Source organism: Pezoporus wallicus, unplaced genomic scaffold (genome assembly GCF_028554395.1).
Source record: "Pezoporus wallicus isolate ANWC-B61680 ecotype Strahan unplaced genomic scaffold, APGP_CSIRO_Pwel_v1 scaffold_2584, whole genome shotgun sequence".
Classification (NCBI taxonomy): Eukaryota; Metazoa; Chordata; class Aves; order Psittaciformes; family Psittacidae; genus Pezoporus; species Pezoporus wallicus.
The window spans coordinates 6480967-6501519 of NW_026642851.1; the positions used below are offsets into that span (position 1 = coordinate 6480967).

General features: G+C 38.1%; 1 protein-coding gene across 1 annotated transcript in view; it reads left to right on the top strand.

Moving 5' to 3' along the window:
- Positions 1–19816, top strand: part of LOC130611631 (macrophage mannose receptor 1-like) — a 30598-nt gene extending 10782 nt beyond the window's left edge. The window contains exons 12-30 of the mRNA XM_057432542.1: positions 137–336; positions 720–841; positions 1576–1663; positions 2321–2465; positions 2922–2957; positions 3046–3215; positions 3683–3750; positions 5395–5495; positions 6665–6807; positions 8040–8154; positions 9309–9457; positions 10394–10496; positions 11190–11422; positions 12996–13161; positions 14091–14243; positions 14499–14615; positions 15881–16048; positions 17923–17964; positions 18396–19816. Of these exons, the coding sequence (XP_057288525.1) occupies positions 137–336; positions 720–841; positions 1576–1663; positions 2321–2465; positions 2922–2957; positions 3046–3215; positions 3683–3750; positions 5395–5495; positions 6665–6807; positions 8040–8154; positions 9309–9457; positions 10394–10496; positions 11190–11422; positions 12996–13161; positions 14091–14243; positions 14499–14615; positions 15881–16048; positions 17923–17964; positions 18396–18640 (2564 nt within the window). The 3' untranslated portion in view covers positions 18641–19816. The remainder of the gene's footprint in view (positions 1–136; positions 337–719; positions 842–1575; positions 1664–2320; positions 2466–2921; positions 2958–3045; positions 3216–3682; positions 3751–5394; positions 5496–6664; positions 6808–8039; positions 8155–9308; positions 9458–10393; positions 10497–11189; positions 11423–12995; positions 13162–14090; positions 14244–14498; positions 14616–15880; positions 16049–17922; positions 17965–18395) is intronic.
- Positions 19817–20553: the final 737 nt, after the last annotated feature.

The following is a 20553-nucleotide window of genomic DNA, read 5'->3' on the forward strand; positions in this document are numbered from 1 at the left end:
ATTGAAATGCATGTGAGTAACTGTGAGCAACTGGCATCCAAACACAGTGGAGACAGATTACTCTTAAGTAAGTAACATATGCTTTGAAAAGACGCAGGCATTTATCAATAAGATCTGAAAATTTTGTTTCATGAAGGAAGGGAGCCAGGCTGTGTGGCCATGATGACAGGAACTTCAGCTGGATTATGGGATGTTTTGAACTGTGAAGAAAACAACATGTTTCTCTGCAAGCAGCTGGTAGAGGGAGTGACACCCCCTCCTCCTCCAACGACACCCCCTCTCCCATCATGCCCAGAAGGATGGCAGTCCGTTCCTCAGAGCAGCTCCTGCTTCAAAGTAGGTGTTTAATTTCTGAATGCAAATGTTTGTAATTTCAAATGAGAATATATTTCATGTATGCATAGAAGGGAGATTTTACCCTGCCTACCTGATAGGTAGTCTGTGGTAACATGTCTCCAGTATCATCACCAAGTAGTGTGGCTGGGAAGTGCTATGAAGTGCTGTATATAGGTTGAACTGAAGTTTGGAGTCTGAGATGAAAGGAAAAGCACAGTTGCCATAATCAAATTTGTTAGATGACCGCAAGCTTACGGTTGCACAATTAAATAGTAAGTGATAAAACTAGAGACCAGAAGACCAGAAGAAATATAGAAGCCTAGAATTCTGTTTCTAAATTTCAGTAATATACAGCACCGTATTTAGTGGTCCACTTTCTATAGATTTTTCAGGAAGGAAGGGAGAAAATGCAAACATGGTTTGGTGCAAGAGATTTTTGCAGAGCCATTGGAGGAGATCTGGCCTGTATCCACAGTGAAGAAGAACAAAACCTAATAGCTGGCTTGTGAGTATCTGCATAGTCCATTGTTTAAATATAGCAAAAAAAAAATTATCACCTTTCTGAAAGGCAGAAATGATCACTTTCTGCTCTGCAAGATTGTGTATATCTTTGCGAAGTGGCAGAATGAAATGGGTAGAAAGAGGTAACCAAAAGGATTTCTTGGTAGGCCTCTTGGAAGGTGGTGTTACGCATTGAAGTAGCCTGAACATAACACAAAAATGCAAGAAGGATCATCAAAACTGGTTTCAACTGCATTTAGTTCAAAGAGAGAGTTCAAACTGATCTTTTTAGCTTATTTATATTTGATCAGTAGATGAAATGCTCTTGAGTAAAGGAAGAGTTTGTGCTGTTTAGCTTCCTTAATTAAGGAGGAAAACTGGGAGACTGAACCTGACCTATTGATGTGCTTGTATAAATGTTTACATCAAGCCTATGTGTACAGACAGGTCTGAATTTGGATGTTTAAGCTACTTGGTGGAGCTAAGACCTTAAAATATATTTATGTTTAACTTAATATTTCTGGACTCATGACACCTGTGATCTTTCCCATGAAGCTCTGTGTTTCACTGCAATACAGTGCCAGGGCATTTTTTGTCACATAAATGATTACTTTATATGAATGTCTCAAATAATACTTCAAGCATCAAAACATGTCAAACATGAGAATAATGTAATGATATACCCCCTCCTTCTCTGTTTCGCACTTTGTCTGATTGTCTATATTCGTAATCATTCAGAAAGAGGGAATATCTTCACTTATCTTACTGGATGGGTTTAAGTGCTTTGGACTCCGACAGTGGATTTACATGGAGTGATGGCTCCCCAGTGAGTAAATAATTTATTTTTCCAGCTTTTTGTCTAATTTCCACTGGATGTCTTGGCAAACAGCTCTCTCAACCTCTCCTGTTTTTATCTTTTGATAGTTCATAGTTTTAGATAACAGTATGACATTTAGAATAATGAAATAACACCAAAGGTGATGGAGTATTTCTCTTGATCTAAGCAAATCTGGTTGTACTAATCTCTACATTCCCATTTGTCATTTCCTGTTAAAAATAAGTTTGTATGTCTACACAAGCTAGGCTTTGTTTCCCTCACTGTCTTAAGTAGGTGAGGTCTGCAGGGCCTAAGTCCCTATGACAGCACTGATGAATTATCTTAGTTTGAAACATCTGAGCAGAATAAGCAACCCAGGGATCAGAGAGCGCTACTTCCATGCTTCTTTCTAAAGCTTGACAGAAGAACTTCATGTCTCCTGATAACAAAGAAGTCAACAGCTTCTTGGCTGACTAACAGGGCTTATAAATACACTGACAAATCATGCTACGCAAGGGTCATGTCCTTCTTGTTGCAAGGTCTGGCATCAAAGCACAAGAAAGACTACGAGATCAAATGAAGTACATTCTTCTTTAACAGGATGATATATAAGACAATTGTTTCACTTTAACAGGAGACAGTAACAAGGCTGTGTTTCCACTATAGGTAAATTTTGAAAAATGGGCACACGGAGAACCAAACAATTATGATGGAAATGAAAAATGTGGTGTGTTTAATGGCTACACTTACATGAATTGGAATGATTTATTTTGTGAACATATGCAAGGCTATGTTTGTCAAATAAAAAAAGGTAAGATAACTTTCTTAAACAACTCTTGAAGGCATATAAGAATACCCTTTCCAGGTCAGATTGCACTATCTACATGTATTAGAGCCAGCTGTGCTATCGAGCGCAACGAAATACTTAATGCATTTTAATTTGAGTAAAAGCAGTTTGAAACAATGACTTCATCCATGCGATACACATGTAAGTTTGGGATGTATACGCAGCAGGTTAAGGAAGTGAGATACAGAAGCCTAAATTTGGGCATAGTTTCTCTATCCTTAACTTGTGATCGGCACTAACATGGTATTTTGCTGAATGTAACACCTTTTTTCTCAGCTATTCTGAGAAACTGTGTGACAAAAATAGGCATATTGAGTAAGATCAATTTTATTACTGGGAATTAAATTGCTAACACCTGTATAAATATAATTCATTGAGACATGTCTAAGATGCATACTCAGTTGTTGATTTAAATTGCAGGAGCACCACTGAAACCAGAGCCTGCTTCTACATTCAGTAAGTCTTGTAGTTCCAATAACAGAAATTAGTTAACATATAATGATGTTAATTTCTATGACAGACTACTTGGCGTTTTACCTTGCAGATGATGAATATGTTGTTGGTGAAGATGACTGGATAATATATAATCACAAGGAATACTACTTCAGCAAGGAACAAATGCCTATGGAAAAAGCCAGGGACTTTTGCAAGAAGAATGCTGGTGATCTTGCTGTCATTGAGGGTGAAAGTGAAAAGAATTTCCTTTGGAAATATGTAAGAAACGTGTTTTATTTAGGAAAATGCACTGTTCTGTCCTGCACTGAGGCACCTTTTTCACTGACTTGTGAAATACCAAAATATGTTCCCCATCATAAAAGAAATCAGTGCCACCTTTCACGGGCTTAGGAGCTTTACCATAATCATTATTTTGCTAAATTGCTACATGTAGACAAATCCTCAGCTTCTTTTCAAGGACACTCTCAGGGTGCAGCCTTCAAAAACCTTGCCCTATTTCTTTTTCATTTCATTCTGCTTTTAAAAAAACCTTAAATACTGGAATTTTGAGGAAAATTCTGCATTTTGCAGTTCAGGCACAGAATTCCACATCTGCATACTATGCAACTGTACAGCTGAAACCAAAGCATTTTTTTGAGAGCTTGCTTATTTTGTTTGAAATTTGCTTTCTTACAGCTCATTAAAGTTCTTTTTTGTTTGTTTGTTTTGTTTGTTTTTTGTTTTAGGCTTTCTATAAAGACTGGGGAAATAGTTTTTATATTGGCTTAAGTGTGAGCCTTGACAAGACATTCGGGTAAGTAAAAAGCAATTAAGTTTGCCAGACTCATGATGTGAATATTTGGCATGGATGTCTCTAAGAGACTGTTGAAGCTCAATGACAGCCACAACCTGTCTACAGACATGTTTTGGCATAAAGTTTTAAATATATGATCTTGGTCCTCAGGGAAGCACTTCTCACATAATATTTTCATTATCCATTTTCTCTTCTTTTGGTTCTATACTCTGCTTTTGTATTGTAAGGCTGAGATGTTCACTCACAGTCAGTGCAGGGGCACCCCCTTTTCTTTGTTAGATGGAAGATAAAATTGACATTACAGAACATTCAAATATCAAAGAAAAAGAACCCTCAAAACCTGCAGGAAGAGTCATCATGGTGGTTTTTAGAGATGAAATTTCAATACTGGAGAACATTTGTCTGGAAGGTAATTTCCAAATGGTTGTACTGTCAGAGCCAAGGGCAGGACAGCTTCAAGCTACATGGAGTCATTATTCTTCTACAGATGTCTTGGGAAACAAAGTATCCTGGGAACGTTGTAAATATCCTCTGGAGCCTTAGATGAGTTACAGACACATATCTCCTGTGGCACTCTTCTTCCCTTCCCAGTCCCTGTCTCTTTTTATAGAGACTACTCTTGGGATTTGAAGCTTGGTCTTATGAGTCTCAGCATCTTCATTTCATTCTTTCCTGTGTTGCCTCTGGATGTCTTTCTTGGCCACAAGCCACAGAGACTGGACAGTCTCATCTCCTGGGGCTCCTGCTTTCTACATAACACCCATTGCTCAAAACCCATTGTTGTTTGTACAGTTCTCCGTTGCTTCCTCACCAGTTTCATCCTCCTCCCTGCTGGATGGTGGTGCTGCTATTTGTCTTTATAATATTTCTCCTGGTTTATTATGTACTGTTTTTTCCTATTTAGCTTGGGAGGTTTGCAACTGGAAGCAGCCAGACATCCTGCTGAATTCCTTGTTTGTAGTTCACTTGCAAAAACACACTTATGGCTGTTTAGTCTCCAAAACTGGAAAACCACTAAATTGCCCTGGAGCTGATGATGTCTGGTGGCTCTTGGTCTTGGCAGATTACCCACCTGACTTTCCTCCTTCCAGCACACTGAGGCTTTTTCACTTTTTCTTGGCTACTTTTTGAGAATAAATTTGTGAATCACCAAACTAGGAAACGATTTTTGCACAACTGAAAGCAATAGCTGCATAATATTAAAGATTTTCTTTGTTTAACAAAATGGTTCCAAGCGGTCCCTCATATGTTCAAAGCTCTCTCTTACCCTACAAGATCTTCCAGTATTGCTTTTTGGACCCAAGGCTCAGATTTCTGTTTCTGTGCTCCACAGAAAGCCAGGTCCAGTGCCACACTGCTGTGTTTCTTGCAGGCTATCAATGCTCAGAGACCAAGAAAGGCTAGGACCACCAGTCGAGATGGTTAGTTCAGACCTGGTCCAGGTCAACAGAATAGGCAGTTGATATAATGATTTTTTTACTAATTCAAAAGTGGAAGGTCTTGTTTTTCTTTTACCAGAGAACAACATGTTCATAAGCTAGGATAATAGGAAACTTAAAATACAAATCTCAACTATGTCCTTCACAAAGAGAAGTTAACAAATTCAAATAAGAATTATAAATTCCCCTAAATTACTTCTTTCAGGTGGATGGATGGATCTCCAGTGAACTATGTTGCCTGGGCTCCAAATGAACCCAATTTTGCAAATAATGATGAAAACTGTGTGGTCATGTATACCCAGACAGGTGGGTGCTGTACCATTCAGTCTGCAGGTGTAGCACAGGCTTGGGAGGGCTGTGTGTGCATTTCTGTGTATTTAACCCATTGGATTATATCTGCAATTTCATTCTTCGCTTTGTCAGAAAATTTTAATGTGAACAAATCAGTTAAGTATCAGACCATCTGCAGATAGAATCAGTATTGTTTCTCCTCTAACCTCTGTCCATTTTATGACTATCTTTCAAGGACATCAGCTGTCTAATACCATTTGTGCAGTTCCTAATAATCTAGGACTTGAGCATGTCTTTGTTACTAAACAATGATATACACTATTTTAATTAAAGTGAATACAAACATCCGTTAATACAGAGAGTTGGAAGTAATTGTGCTTTCACTGGCCAAGCACTTAGTCTTCTTTGGAGCAGTTAATATCTTTTACTTTTTAGCATTTCTAGCCTCGAAATCTGTAGGTGAGGTAGTCTTCTTAGGCTCTATTAGAAGTCAATGGAAGGAAATGAACACTTCGGGGATCATATGCTATGTCCTGTTTGGGAGATCTTCAGATAAGATGAATTATGTCCTTAACTTCACTGAATTATGAAAATATCTCCATTAAACGTAAGATGTGATTAGCTCTGCTGTAAATAATTACCTTGTAACTGTCTGCAGCTAATGAAATTAATGTCATTTTTTCATTCGTTTCTGATCCATAAAAAGGGATGATGATGTTAATGTTATACTCTTACATCACCCTCCTCTAGGGAGAAAATTACCAAGTTCCTGATCCACAAAATAGGGATGATGATGTTAATGTTATACTCTTACATCACCCTCCTCTAGGAGAAAATTACCAAGAACACTATAAGACTGTTAGAATCTCAGGTAGTAAGGTAACAAAGATCAAGTACCTTATATAGATAGAGTGATTCTATAAGTCTTATAGATGTTTACAGAGGTGAGCTAAGCCTTTGAACTAAAACTCAGCTTTCATAATGATATGAGTTTGCAATATTGAAATATTTCTGTTCTCAGACAAAATATTCATATGCTATATTTTGCTGGAGACCTGAATATTTCTGAGGAACATATTTAAAGATTACTTATTATTTCTGGGGGAGAGAAATACTAGGAAAGTACACTTTTTATCCCAGTCTCAGTTGCATTTTGTTTTTCTTTTATTCTAATCTGCTTTCAGGCACATGGAATGATCTCAACTGTGGCAGCGTTGAGTTATTCATCTGTGAAAGACTTAATTCTACTGTTCGTCCAACTGTTGCTCCCACTGCACCACCACCGAAGGGTGGGTGTCCAGAAGACTGGCTCCTCCTTGACAACAAGGTACAGTATGAAGTGTCAATATATTGTATTTTGAAAATAACAGAATGAAAACAATCTGATTGAGGATTTCACTGTATCAGTGAAAACCCTGTACCAGGGTTTTCAGTCATCACAAAATCTGATTGTATTTGAAGATTCTAAAAGTATGATTTCTGAAATAGAAATTATAGCCTCTATTGGGATCACAGAAGTTATTAAGGAGGTCATGAGACGTACCAGAAGAAAACTTCATGTCATATGTTTGCTGGTGTTTTGTGTTGCCAAGGATGGCTGAACAACTTGTGTGGAGCTGTTGTATATTCTCATATATTGCACTGAGCTTGTCTGCCTGTCACATGTTGCCTGGACACTTATTAGTCCCTTGCCTACTATGTATTGGCGTCTTAATCGTCAAAGGCACCTTCCCTTGGCAAATTTATGAGTCTTTTTTAATATAATCTGTTAAGGTTTTTAAATAAAGCTTCAACACATTTTATTATGTAAGATCACTCTTAGCCTTCTCAAAAGACAAAAGTTCAGGATAAGAGCCTGTATGTATTTAAAATCCATAGATTATCATCAATGAAGCTATAAAAGCTAATTGCCCCCAAATTGCCTGATTAACTTTTCAGTTGCATGCTTTAATTAGCACATTTTGGTTGCTTGACTCTGGCAAAGCTGTCTAATGACATCTTGGTTAAATCATATCACAAGAAATGGTAAATTTTTGGTTTTCTTTATAATGTCAGAATCGTTCTCTTTCTGTGATTGATTATCCTGTGAGAACAAAACTTGGTTTGTCAAACAGGGCAACGGAAGCTGAGATGTTCAGCATCAATAACATATCTTAAACTTGTTTGTTTTCTGAGGTATTCTTAGGTATTCCTCCCACAGTCACACCTCAGAAGTGTGCTCAGAAGCTTTAACATAAGTTTTACTAAAACATTAGACTGACATATTCTAACTGTATGCTAAAATATTGGGTTTTATATTAGTTTTCTACTATAGAACTTCTCTTTATGAAAGACCTAAAGACAAGTCGGATATTAATGTTAAGTCAACTGACTTCTCTTTTTGTTTAATATGTCCAGCTTATCATTTTTGTTACAAACAGAGAAGCTTTCATCAGAAATTATAATGACAATTTATATATTTTATATATTATATATCATATATATATTATATATTATATTATATAATATAATTTATATTATAATGATCATTTACAGATTTGGCACACTTCTCTTTTTCAGTGTTTCAAAGTGTTTGGCTTTAATGAAAATGATACATTGACGTGGCACGCTGCACGGAACAATTGTATTGATTTTGGAGGAAACCTGGCAACTATATCAAGAAAGGAAATGCAAGGTATAAAGTACCAATGTTTTGATACTGGATGACACATAAAGTAATTCCTGATAAACAGATTAAAACAGGTGTTATAGCTTCTAAAATATATACTGTTATTTATGCCATATTAATGTAAAGTTATGTTTAAAGAGAAATTACACCTTTGGAAAATTGCTTGCATAGGTTTTAGTGTCTTGACTAGTTTCAAAATCATAGCTTTGGGATTAATACAGGACATACAAAAGAACTCAAATATTATGATTTTATATTAGGGGCTTGTCATATAATAAAATGTCTTTTTCTTTTTAACAAAAAGTTTGCTTGTGAAAATAGCACACAAAGGGAGTAATATCCCAACCAAATTGCTATGCACCTAGCTGCTGAGGCAAGTGGAGGACACATCCTCAGGCAGCAGAAAGCTCCAATGCTGGAGTCCCCACTTCCCCCTGTTCCCCTTGCTCTGCTGGACCTCAGCCTCCTGCCCTTGCTGCTCAGCACGTTACAGGATTTTAATGAGGCCTTATGTTTGCTCTGGAAATGTAATACCTCAGGTCCTGAAGGCTGCACGTGGACCATCTCCTAGCTCACCCCATCAGTACCTGTGGTTTATATCTTTTTCTATAGCAAAGAAAGGACATTCTTCAAGTGGAAAGTCAGTCTAGGCAGGAGCTATGGGAAACAGCATCTGACTTTCCAAAAAGATAAGATCCCAGTGCATACATATTTGGATATTAAGTAGTTTTATTTGTGTTATGCCTATTTAGAAATGAAGTTATCAAGCCTGGTTACGAAGAAGTTATCAAAGAACAAAAGGGGGTACACAGTCTGTAGACTCGTTTTCTACATGCCAAGGTTTAGTGTACCCATGTTAATTTCTGTACTGCCATTAACACATTTTCCCTGCTTCCTCAGACGATGAACAACATGGGAGAGTGCACACATAAATTCACATTTTCTTAAAAATTTGCCCATCTTTGAGTTTAGAAATACTTTTTCTGGCTTTAACATCAGATGACTATGTATTATTTTTATTTTTTATTATAAGATTGCCACCTTACTGAAAAAGAGAAAACAAAAACTCATCATCCTGGTTCCATGCACGCTAAAGTCTGCACTGTGGGGAAAGGTGCGTTCAGTTTCACTCCTTGTACAATTTTTCTGTTTTCCTTCAGCTTCCCTCATGTCCCTCTTAAAAAATGCTGCAACTGATGCTTGGATTGGACTGAATGACATAAATCAGGAGCACACATACTTGTGGACAGATGGAAGCCCGGTTTACTATACAAACTGGGCAAAAGGTTCCCGAAGTTATTATAGTAAGGTAAACATTAATATTTGTTTATCACTTAAACATTACAACTTTGGCAGATGAATAAAATGTCATGCATTTTCATGTAATGTAGCTACAACTGTATTTTCCGTAAAGTTTCCTTTATGAAGATTTTTAGTAATCCTATTGCTTTTTAAAACCAGAGGACTCATGCGAGAGATCTACCTTCACATATTTTTTTCTAACTTAACTTCTGTGTTTTGTTGTGATTCTGTATGAATCCAGCAGAGGTTTGGAAGCATTACGCGAAACTCAGACAAGAGAAATTTCTCTCACTTTACTATGACTGCTCAGGGATTCAAATAAGCCATAACATAGCAGTAACAGTATCATTCTGAGATACAGTGAGTGTTATTTAGGCTTGACGAAAATACCCAGATGACTGTGAGTATGTACATTTCTTGGCGCTGAGCTTATTAAGATGAATTCACTGAACAAAATCCTCAAACAAAGGAGACTGGATCTTCCTTCCTTAGTTTTATCTTCTCCCTTGAATCTTCATTCTGAAAGTCCTTTTCTTCATGCTGTGAAATTTTCAGCACTGCTATCCATTTCTAATTGCAAGGCAAAACTGAGTGTTATTCAAAAATTATAAAATGGCTAGTGTAGAATACTGCTCGATAGTGCTATTTCTGTACTCCTGTGCTAGCTTTACCAAGCTTCTCTCTTTTTCATGACAGAATTTCTCTGAGTTCAGCTAAAATGGGAAAAAGGTCTGTGAGGTCCAACCTCTGCTGCCATCCAGGCTAAATTATTATTGTCATACTACTGCTCCTGACCATTGCTTGTTCGAGTTCGTATAGATGACCTTCATACAATTCATCTGTGTGGGTCTGTGTGTGATTGCTGTGTCTGGATGGCCAGAAGGAGCTGAAGTGTTTCTTACCTATCTACATCTTTTTCTTGTGAATCTCATTTACCCTCTAGGAAGACTGTGTCTTTATGAAGAAGAACCCTATTGAACAGGCAGGAAAATGGAAAGATGAAGACTGTAAAGCAAGCAAAAGCTACATATGCCAAAAAAAATCAGGTGAGTTTTCTTTCACCACTTCCTAGTACAGCTGAATCATAAATGATTATGTCAAACTGGTATTAAAAATGTCTTTCCTGTATTCAACCCTATTTTAACTGAAATTAATCTGACACTGTTACAGGCACTGCAGGATATTTTAACAAAATGAGCAGGAATTTAATTTTTTTTGGAGAAAAACACTTAATTTTTTCCTATTTTAAGGACTAGACCAATGAATTAATAAAATTAAAAAACTATGGATCATCATGTATTTTATCATTTTTAGTGATCAGATCAGGGAGAGAGAGAGAACAGTACTTTGTCTTAATAGGGATAAATTCTTCAAGAACTATTCCTTGTAAAAAATAAAACAAATGCTAATATACCATGGAAAAAGTGAAGGAATTATTCCCTTTAATGCCCTACATTGTTGCAGTATGCTTTGGGAAAGTCTGGAGCTTACAAAACATGTTCCTAGAGGTGATACAGTTAAGTATGTCGAAAGGTCATTCTCACAAGAACTAAAAAGTTTTGCCACAGAAGAAGAAAACATGGCTTTCATCACTGCAGTGATGGTTGGGACACATCTTAATTTGTTATTCCAGCCTTTCTTAATTACTTGACTATTCCAGTACACTAGATCTTCTCTCAGGTATATGTATAATCAAGATAAAACATTTGACTTTCATTTTGTCTGTTTGCTTATTACAGACCCCAAACTGCAAAGCTCCCAACCTGTAGTTCCAATGTTTGGCTATAACAAATATGGTGATGACCGTTATGCAGTCATCAACTACAAAATGAGCTGGGAAGAAGCAGAGAAGAACTGCAGAGACCAGTCTTCAGAACTTGCCAGCGTTTTGGATCCTTATGCTGAATCTTACCTGTGGTTACAAATATTAAAGCACGGGGAGCCTGTATGGATTGGTCTTAACAGCAACACGGTGAGTCCACCAAATGCTTGTGACAATCATACCGCTACCCTAGATTATCATAGATCAGCCATATTTCTTGCTCAGAGGTTGACAGGATCCACAGCTCTTTGCTCCCGTGTGAGTGCTATTGGTCAGATCCATGAACATGTGGCAGACATCAAAACTTTGCTTGGCCATAATGTAAGGGAGAGCTGCGCTGCCACAGCCCATGTTTCAAAGGCCACCAAGGACGTAGCTGCGGTAAACAGTGGCTTGAGTGGTAAAAGTGGGTGTGAGGTTTCCATTTCCTATGCTATGGTCTACCACATGCTCATGTAGGGGAGCATTGCTGTTTCTCAAGACACATTTTTGAACACACCACAGAAAAGACTGGTTAAAAATAGTTTGTTCTTTGTGAGGTTATTTCTAGTTTTGGTTTAATTCACAGCCTAGCACTACAACAGCTTGTGATGGGCAATAGGGCAAATGAGAAGGGGCAGCGTAGAGGCAGGAACAGACCTCTGGCAATGAGAACACCTTGGGCTGGTTTTTGGAGATGAAGCTAGTGTCTTGAGAAATACTGCCAACAAACTCAGTCCATGAAGAGTGGGAAGGTCTGAAAGGGGAAACCTCTATTAGGGGCATGTAAAAAGAACACAAAAAAAGAAGACATAGTAAATACTTGCAGAAGCAGAGTTGTAAGGAAATCAAGAGGAGAGAGGTAGAGCTGAAGCTTGGTGGAACACAGGATTAAGAGAGGACACAGGTGCTTAAGTGAGAGGAACTGGTGCAGGAGCTGGAGCAGGCACTGGGGAACTAGGATTAGACAGGAACCTGGGATGAAATGTGGCCAAGGACTTCAAAGTCAAAACGACAGGAAAAGAAGTGGCACAAAGAACTGGATGGGAGCCTGACTCCAAAGAACACAGGAAGAAGGAGTTAGGCTGCACAGGATGTAGGTGACAGGAGCCATGGATGTGACTCATGTTGATCATCCTCTGCTAATAGTGGTGAAATCCACTGAACCCCCCCCCCCATATGTGTAGTTTATCTTCCGTAGCTGGTTCTTGCAAGAACTAGAAGCCTAGAATAAACCCTGTTAGCATGGGTGGCAGAGGTCTGTGGTGTGTGTCCCATGAGAAATGTCATCAATGTTCTTCTCTCCAGTGGAACTTCTACTTTTTGTATTTGTTTCTAAAAATAGAGAGGAGGCTGTGTCAGAGGAATACTAACAGTGGTTTCTCTTCAATCTTTATTTGATATGTGTGTATATGTGGACTCTTTTGATAAAATCTTCAACTTTATATTCACATTTGTTACTTCAAGGACCTTTGTCCATTTAGCTCATGAGATGAGCAGTGTATATTGCATAATGTAGGTTGTGCACTAAATGAATGTCTGTAGGACCACTGCCCTAATTGCTGTGGAGAGTGGAAGCCTGGGCCAGACGGGTATGTTTTCATGGCAGAGGACTAATTTATTTTGTGCAAGAAACTGTGGTTCTGATTTTTTCGTAATTTTTATATACCTTCATGTGGAATCTTAATGTTCTTTCAATCTGATGCTTGTAAGTGACATGATCTTTATTGTTATTTGCTTTTAGACTAGTGGCCGTTACATATGGTCAGATAGAAGGAGGAGCAGGTATCATAACTGGGCCACTGGAGAACCAAATAAGAACACAGCCTGTGTCTATTTGGATATGGATGGGTTTTGGAAGACAGCATCTTGCAATGAAACCTTTTTATCAATCTGTAAACAATCCAATGGTAAGTTGCAAATGGAAGAAATGTGATTTGGGAAGCTAGAACTTAATAGCTTTATTTGAACGCAGCTTTCCCACAGGTTCAAAGATTGTGATAGATAGTGCATGCCTTGTGATAAGCTATTGCTTTCATTACAGAAGAACTCCCAGATCCAAACTGTCTTGAGTGATTTCACAAGCCAGTCAGCATATGCACATCATAAAGACAACTGCAATATTTCATGCCACATTCAATAATTCTTTTCTGCACCCTTGGTTGTCAAGACCTGCAAATTTATTTTTATATTTAAAAGTATCTTTCATAATATTTGGAGATAAGAAATTTCTCTCAGGTAGCAGCTAAATTGATTTGTTTAAATGATAAGATCCTGGGAAGCTTCTGTTGAGATACATTAGAACTCAAATATTGCATGTAATTTCCAAGATATTTTAAATTATATATGAAAGTTATGATCTCTGCACCATACTTCAGAACAAATTTTATATTCATCCAAGCTCTGCTTTGGCTTTGATCAGGCAATGCAATAGGCTACTTTTGCATAGTTTAGGATGTATGTATATGGGAGGGTACAGACAGCTTCTCTGACCGCCCTTGCTACAAACTGCTACACAAGCCACTGGCTTAGGGTGCTATTGAGATCCTTTAGGTATACTGACTCATTCTTCATTCTGCTTCGCAAGTTTAAGGAAAAATTGCCTTGCTGAACACAATTGCAGTTAGACTGCTGTAAGCCTTCCTTAGCAGACTGGAGAACCAGCTCCAACCAGTATAGTTTATTACCAGTTAGTTTAATCTTTTATGATTATTTAAGTCTATGGGATAGTGCCTTTTCTGGAATCACTGTCAAACTGGTAGGGCTGGCGAGCAGTGCAAGAATACATGTTTACCTTGGCTTTTAAGACCTCACTGAAACCTGTGTGTCTTTTTAATAGAGTTAATCCCTAGTGAACCACCACAGCTTCCTGGAAACTGTCCTGAACCGAAGCGTGGTAGATCATGGATTCCCTTCCGTGGTCATTGCTATTACGTTCACACCACTTCTGAGGAAAGCTGGCCTGATGCATCCATGGCATGTATTCAAATGGGTAAGAGCCTTTTTTCATTAGGATATTTTACAGATTGTTTGTGTGCTTGACTTTTTAATCCGGAACGAAGAGATAATACATAGATGTGTGTATGTATATCAATTACAAACTACAGCTAATTTAAATTTATTATCAAGCTTTTCTACTGTATGAAAAGGCTGATCATGAAATATGTCATGAATGTTTTCTGAGATAATTAATTTCTAATGGAAAATCTTGCTGAAATTGGATGTAATATTTAATTGATATTTTTAGGTGCTTCTCTGGTTTCCATAGAAGATTCTGCTGAAATGGACTTTCTCTTACTTTATTTGTCTCCACTTGCAAGTGACTTCAGAAAGTTTTGGATAGGATTGTTCAAAAATATTGATGGTAATTGTTTCACAATGCATATTGAGGTGAAAATAAACACTAAATAAACAGAGGGAATACTAAATAACACTAACATACTTAATACTAATGCATTAATATTAAATAAATAACCAGGGAGAAATCAACTATTATATGTTTAATAACTTTTCTGCTAAAATTCTTAAAACAAAACCACACTTTCTGTATCTTTACTGTGATTAGAGTATATTTCTGTCTGTAAAATTTTCTAGCTTAGCACTGCAGTTGATTAAAACATTTCCTGTTGCTTTTTTTTACTCAAATTGCTTGACATATAACCAGTGTTAGTCTTTTAAGAAAAATGTTGCCTTGTAGTTCAAAGATGAGGCAACCTGAAATTGAAATACGTTTCTAAACCACACGGGACAGCAGCTCATCTGAGCTGCCTGGCACCATTTCTTATTTTTTTTATTGTTTTTTAACTACAAATCTGATCCTGGTTTGTATATTATGGCAATTCTGCAATTATGGGAGACTTTCAGTGTACATCTCCAGAGCAAGTCTAGACTGGGCTGCAGTGAGTGACCTTGGCCATGGGTGCCCAAGTCCCTGTCTCTCCCCACCAGCAATGGTAGGCACCTTATTGCATGGTGGGCCAGGTTCATCTGTTCTAGCTTAAAACTAGCAGTACAAATGCAGTGATTTGGTCCTGACCTGGCCCACTACACTGCCACCAGAGGCAAAAGGAAAGTGCAGCTGCAGACAGTGTGAAGGAAGGGGTGGCATTGTGGCAGTTGTGAGTTATATCACGATATACTGCCATGAAAGCTCACACTGAGGGAACAGAGATGGCAATTATTCCTATGTGATGAGCCTCAGCAGAAAATGAGGAGGGAGCTCTCCTTAGGGAGCTAATTCAGTCTGCAAAGATAATTGATTAATCCAGCTCTGATAAAGCAGCTATTTGCTGGTTCTGGATACACAAATAAAATCTCTGAGCAATATGTATCCTTGAACTTGGCTCCCAGGCACAGGCTTCAGCTATAAGTCCTTGGGTAGCTTGGGCATGTCTTCCTTACATCACTGACAGCCATGGCCCTGAAGGCTACTGGAGTTAATTTTGTTTATGAGCACTTGCATTTGTTACATTCCCATCTGAGTATCTCTGGTTGTTAAAAGAGTGTTAAAAGAGTTAAATGATACTAATTTAATCAACTAATAAATTCCGTATCTGATGTCATCATGCCTGGTAGACTAGAAATGACTGCTCACTTTATTCACTCACTAGGTAATACTTTTAATTTTAGGGGAATGGTTATGGACAGACAGAAGTGCAGTAGACTTTGTCAACTGGGAGAAAGGAGAGCCTACAGTAATTTTTGATGAACACTGTGTTGACATGGATGTCTCAAGTGGAACCTGGAGGAACTATTACTGCTCTGTCGACCAGAATTTTATTTGCAAAATCCCCAAAAGTAAGTTCTGAATTTCTGTACACCGAGTTATTTTAGAAGTAGTGGTTATATAGATCAAGCCAAACTGCTTATGCACTGGGCACACTTTATGTATTGATGCTGGTGCATGTGCATCTGCATCGAAGCCAAGAATAACTTCTGTTAACAACAATGAGAAATAATGTTGAAGAATCTGAGTCACTGTTTCCTCCACTCCGTTTAAAAGTATTGATTCCTAGGCATTTGTTGTACCTTAGGCTAGGAGAACATATCACCTATTGAGAGCGTGGACAAAATTCACAGTCATTATAGTTAGAGTGCAGGCGGCAGTAGACAAGAATAGATGACTAAACTAGTGCTGAGAAGAAAGGCAGACACTATCCTGATAGTTAAGCTAAGGGGAAGCAATGCAAAGTCACTGAGCTCCTGCAGAAAGAGGATAGGTGTTGCCATTGGGGTTGGTACCAGTGAAGTGTGCTGGATGACCAAGTGGAAATCATCAAGTGAGGGTGGGCAGTGGGGCCCAGTTCATTTCTCTGCTGATACAGGCGCATGGACACATGACAAGACAACCAAAGAGCATAGAACATTTCATTTGTAATGATTACTTGTGGCCCTGTGGCATTTTGGATATCAACCCACATGAATTCTGAACGTGTCACAGGCTGGGTGAGTCTCCCTTGCGTGCACAGCATGAAGGATGTCAGTGTGCACCCATGCAGCTAGAGTGAGTCACCTTATACACACAGACTCAGCTCTGTTTGCACACATCAATGGGGAGACAATTTGAAATAGGCCAGATTTGCCACTGGCAAAGAGATCCACTGCACAAATATAATAGATGCAATGTGGAACCAATTGAGCCTCCTGATGGTGAATCTCCACATGTTGGCAGGTTGGCAATGGAGTCATCCATGAGTTTTGTAAGGCCCAGCCAGCCAGGCCTGCAAGCAATTAACTGAATCATACTCCCCAACCAATGGAGGGAGGAAAAGGAAGTTGCCTAAACCAGCTTAAATGTTGTTAAGTACAAATGTGCTTTTCACCTTTGCAAGTGTAAAAATAATTAGTTCTTCAGTGTGTAGTGTGAAACCTTACACTGTGGAAGTGTAAAAACTTTGAAAATCTGTCTCCCCTACCAAAAAAAGTGTTCAAAGCAACTAATTAATAGTGGGACAACCTTTTTATTTTTGCAAATATTTTTAATAAGAATATTCTATGGATCCTTCAAGCTATAGATAGACTGAATTGCCAGGGAAAATGTTTTCATATATTTTTCATGTCCAAGTACTACGTAAATTTCTGGTGCTCCCACATAAGAAAGTCATGGACCTACTAAATTGGATCCAGAGGAGGACCACAAAGATGATCAGGGCCTAGAGCACCTCCCTTATGAGGACAGACTGAGAGCTGGGGTTGTTCAGCCTGGAGAAGAGAAGGCAGCAGGTAGACCTTAGAGCCTAAAGAGGCCTACAAGAAATCTGGAGAGGGACTTCTTACAAGGGCATGTAGTGACAGAACAAGGGGGAATGGCTTTAAACTGAGAGAGGGGAGATTTAGAGTAGACATTAGGAAGAAATTCTTCAGTTGTGAGGGTGGTGAGACACTGGAACAGGTTCCCAGGGAAGCTGTGGCTGCCCCATCCCTGGCAATGTTCAAGGTCAGGTTGGATGGGGCTTGGAGCAACCTGCTCTAGTGGGAGGTGTCCCTGCCCATGGCAGGCGGGTTGGAACTGGATGATCTTTAAGGTCCCTTCCAACCCAAACCATTCCGTGATTCTATGTTTAATTAAAATTGGATAGGAATGCAAAGTGAAAATTATATATGCAGTATTTATTTAATCTTTGAAGGATTGCTTTCAAACTATGTCTAATATATATATATTAATTTTAAAGTTGCTGAAGTTGAGCCAACCCATGATTCACCCATCAATAAAGGTAAGTTGGTTTCTTACAAGCCCATTAAACTGAAATCTCAATAAGTTAGTAGGCGTTTATTATTTACAAGTAAAATTGCCTTCAGAAAAGTTTTCTTTAAATACCCATTTAACTTTCACAGATGATTTCATCTGTAACCTGTTTGAAAGAACTCTTCTCTCACACTGCATGTCTTACTGATTTCTTTTTCTTCTTTTTTTTTTTTTTTGCTTTACTAATAGTATACGGTAGTACAATATAACGCTCCTTTTAAAAGGAACATACAAGAGATTGAGCCCAGTTTTGCATTGTCCATCTGGAGCATGCTTCAATTTGAACTGCTGTTATGTTTGTTCAGTACTTTTACCGTTCACTCAGTTTACTTAGATGTTTGTTATATGCAGTCACAGTCTTTGGCCATTTCTAGTAATTGTTCTGTTTGTCTTTCACAGCATCGAAAAAGGAAGCTGCTGCTTCATCTGGAAACAATTTAGGTGGGATGATTGTTATACTGATCTTCTTTGTGCTAGCAGGGACTGGCCTTGCATTCTATTTCTTCTATAAAAAACGGCGTGATCGACAAGCAATTCCAACCAGTTTCGACAATGCCATATACCGTGGTGATGCTGACCCTGGAACTCATGAATCAAATTGGCTTGTGACCAATATTGAACAAAATGAGCAGGCAACAGTGTAATAAGCAGAGTAATTTTGGGCATTATTTTGAAAGGAATTAAAGTGCTGGAATACAAGAATTCTTAAGGCAAAGTGACTTTCTCTAGTTCAATTTGCACGGGATGCTTCTTGCTTTCTATACTTGCAAGAACAAGCAAACTTGCAAGGCAGATACAGAGATCTGCTCACAAACTGTCATACCTGGGAGGACTGTTGAGCATGCACATAGATCTGTGTAAGTGAACTCTCAGCTAGTTTCAGTCTCTGCCTGGGTCCAGTGTCACTTTAGGCACAAGAAGAACCATGCTCACCACAGGCAACTGTGAGAATATGCTCCTTAGCATGCCCCAAAAGGTATATCCAGGTCTGTTGTTATCCTGTGTCACCTCAATCTCCAGCAAAGACTGGCAGACTTGCTCAGGTTGGATGGGATTTCTGAACTCAACTGAAGCATGTGCCTGCTCAAAGCAGGACTAGCTGCTAGGCAGCCTACTCCACATCTTCCTTTTGCTACTGAGGTACCCACAGAAACCCTTCATGTTGCCTGTAATACCTGTAATATCTGAGTTAACACATTTCCCTCATCTGTATAGAAAGTGTAAATTGTTTTCATTCTGCTCTAATTCTGTCACATTAGCATTGAAAGATCAACTGTAATAAGAGATAGGAATATATTGTGAGTAGAAATACGTTATCATTTAAATAGTAGAATAACGATCTCAAAGGATTCTGCGGAAAGAGGGATAGGCAGGATGAATTATACTTAATTCATACCCAGAAAAAGTACATAAAATTTATTCTTGAAGTCTCCAATATCAGTGAAGATTTCATACCTTTTTAGGCCATTTTTTCAAAGCCTAATGAAACTTACCATTAGGAAGTATTTTTTAATTTCTAACCTACTTCCCCCTGTCCAAGCGTGTTAATTCTTTGAATATCATTCTAGACTTCCACCATGATGGAGCTGATAGCATTGCAATCATGTTCTCTAGGTTCATAAACCCTAAAAATGTACAGTAGGCTCACATACAGGTTTTCTTTTTCACTTTTCCAGTGTATTTTATGCCAAATGTAAACAAAAGAAAAAGGCTCAAGGCTCTTAGTCTAGAGAAGGTCCTTATTTAATTTGATATTTTTGATATTTTAGACTTTTGACAGACTTTTTGTTTAAATTAAAATATTTTGTGTGTGTATGGAATACATGTAAATGAGTTTTTATTCTACATTTGTTCACTAAGTAGGCATTAAAAGTCTGGTTCTAAGTAAAAGTATGTGTGTCTTCTTCAACGGAACAATTGATCATAAAAGTAAAAATAACAGGAAGGAGGGATGGGATTCTTAAACTTCTATACACAAACAAACATCCACTTTTCCTGACCTAGCATGTTCTTAAAGGTCAGTAAGGATTTGTCTTTACCGTCCTGTGAAAGAGTGTGTCTTTTTGCTTATTCATTCATGACATTTGAAAGTTTACCCTAATGGACATCTAAAGAAAGTGTAATTTAAGGCTACTTATGCGCTGTTCTGCTCTAGCATTTTCTGAGACAGGTTCTTATAAATTTGATAGCTCTTGCATGTCTCCTCTCCCTCTTTATATTTTCTTAAAGCAGAACTAGTCCTTCCCTTTTTAATTCACTGGCTATGTCTTCTAGGTCTCTAATCCTTTTTGCTGTTCCTTTCTTTATAAAATGCCTTTCCATATAGACATGACGTGGACACCTACTTTCTCAGTTGCTTGCCCTTTCTTTATATTAGGGCAGTATTTTAGAGAGAACGTCCTCCCTTTTATCACTATTTTCATTATATCTCTCAACTATAACATGGCTGAAAAAGTAATTGATTCTCAACTTGCACTTACTACAGTGTGAGAAATAATAAATGCCTTTAGGGAAGGAAAAGCTGCGGAAGATTTCACCATGATTCTATGACTGTGTG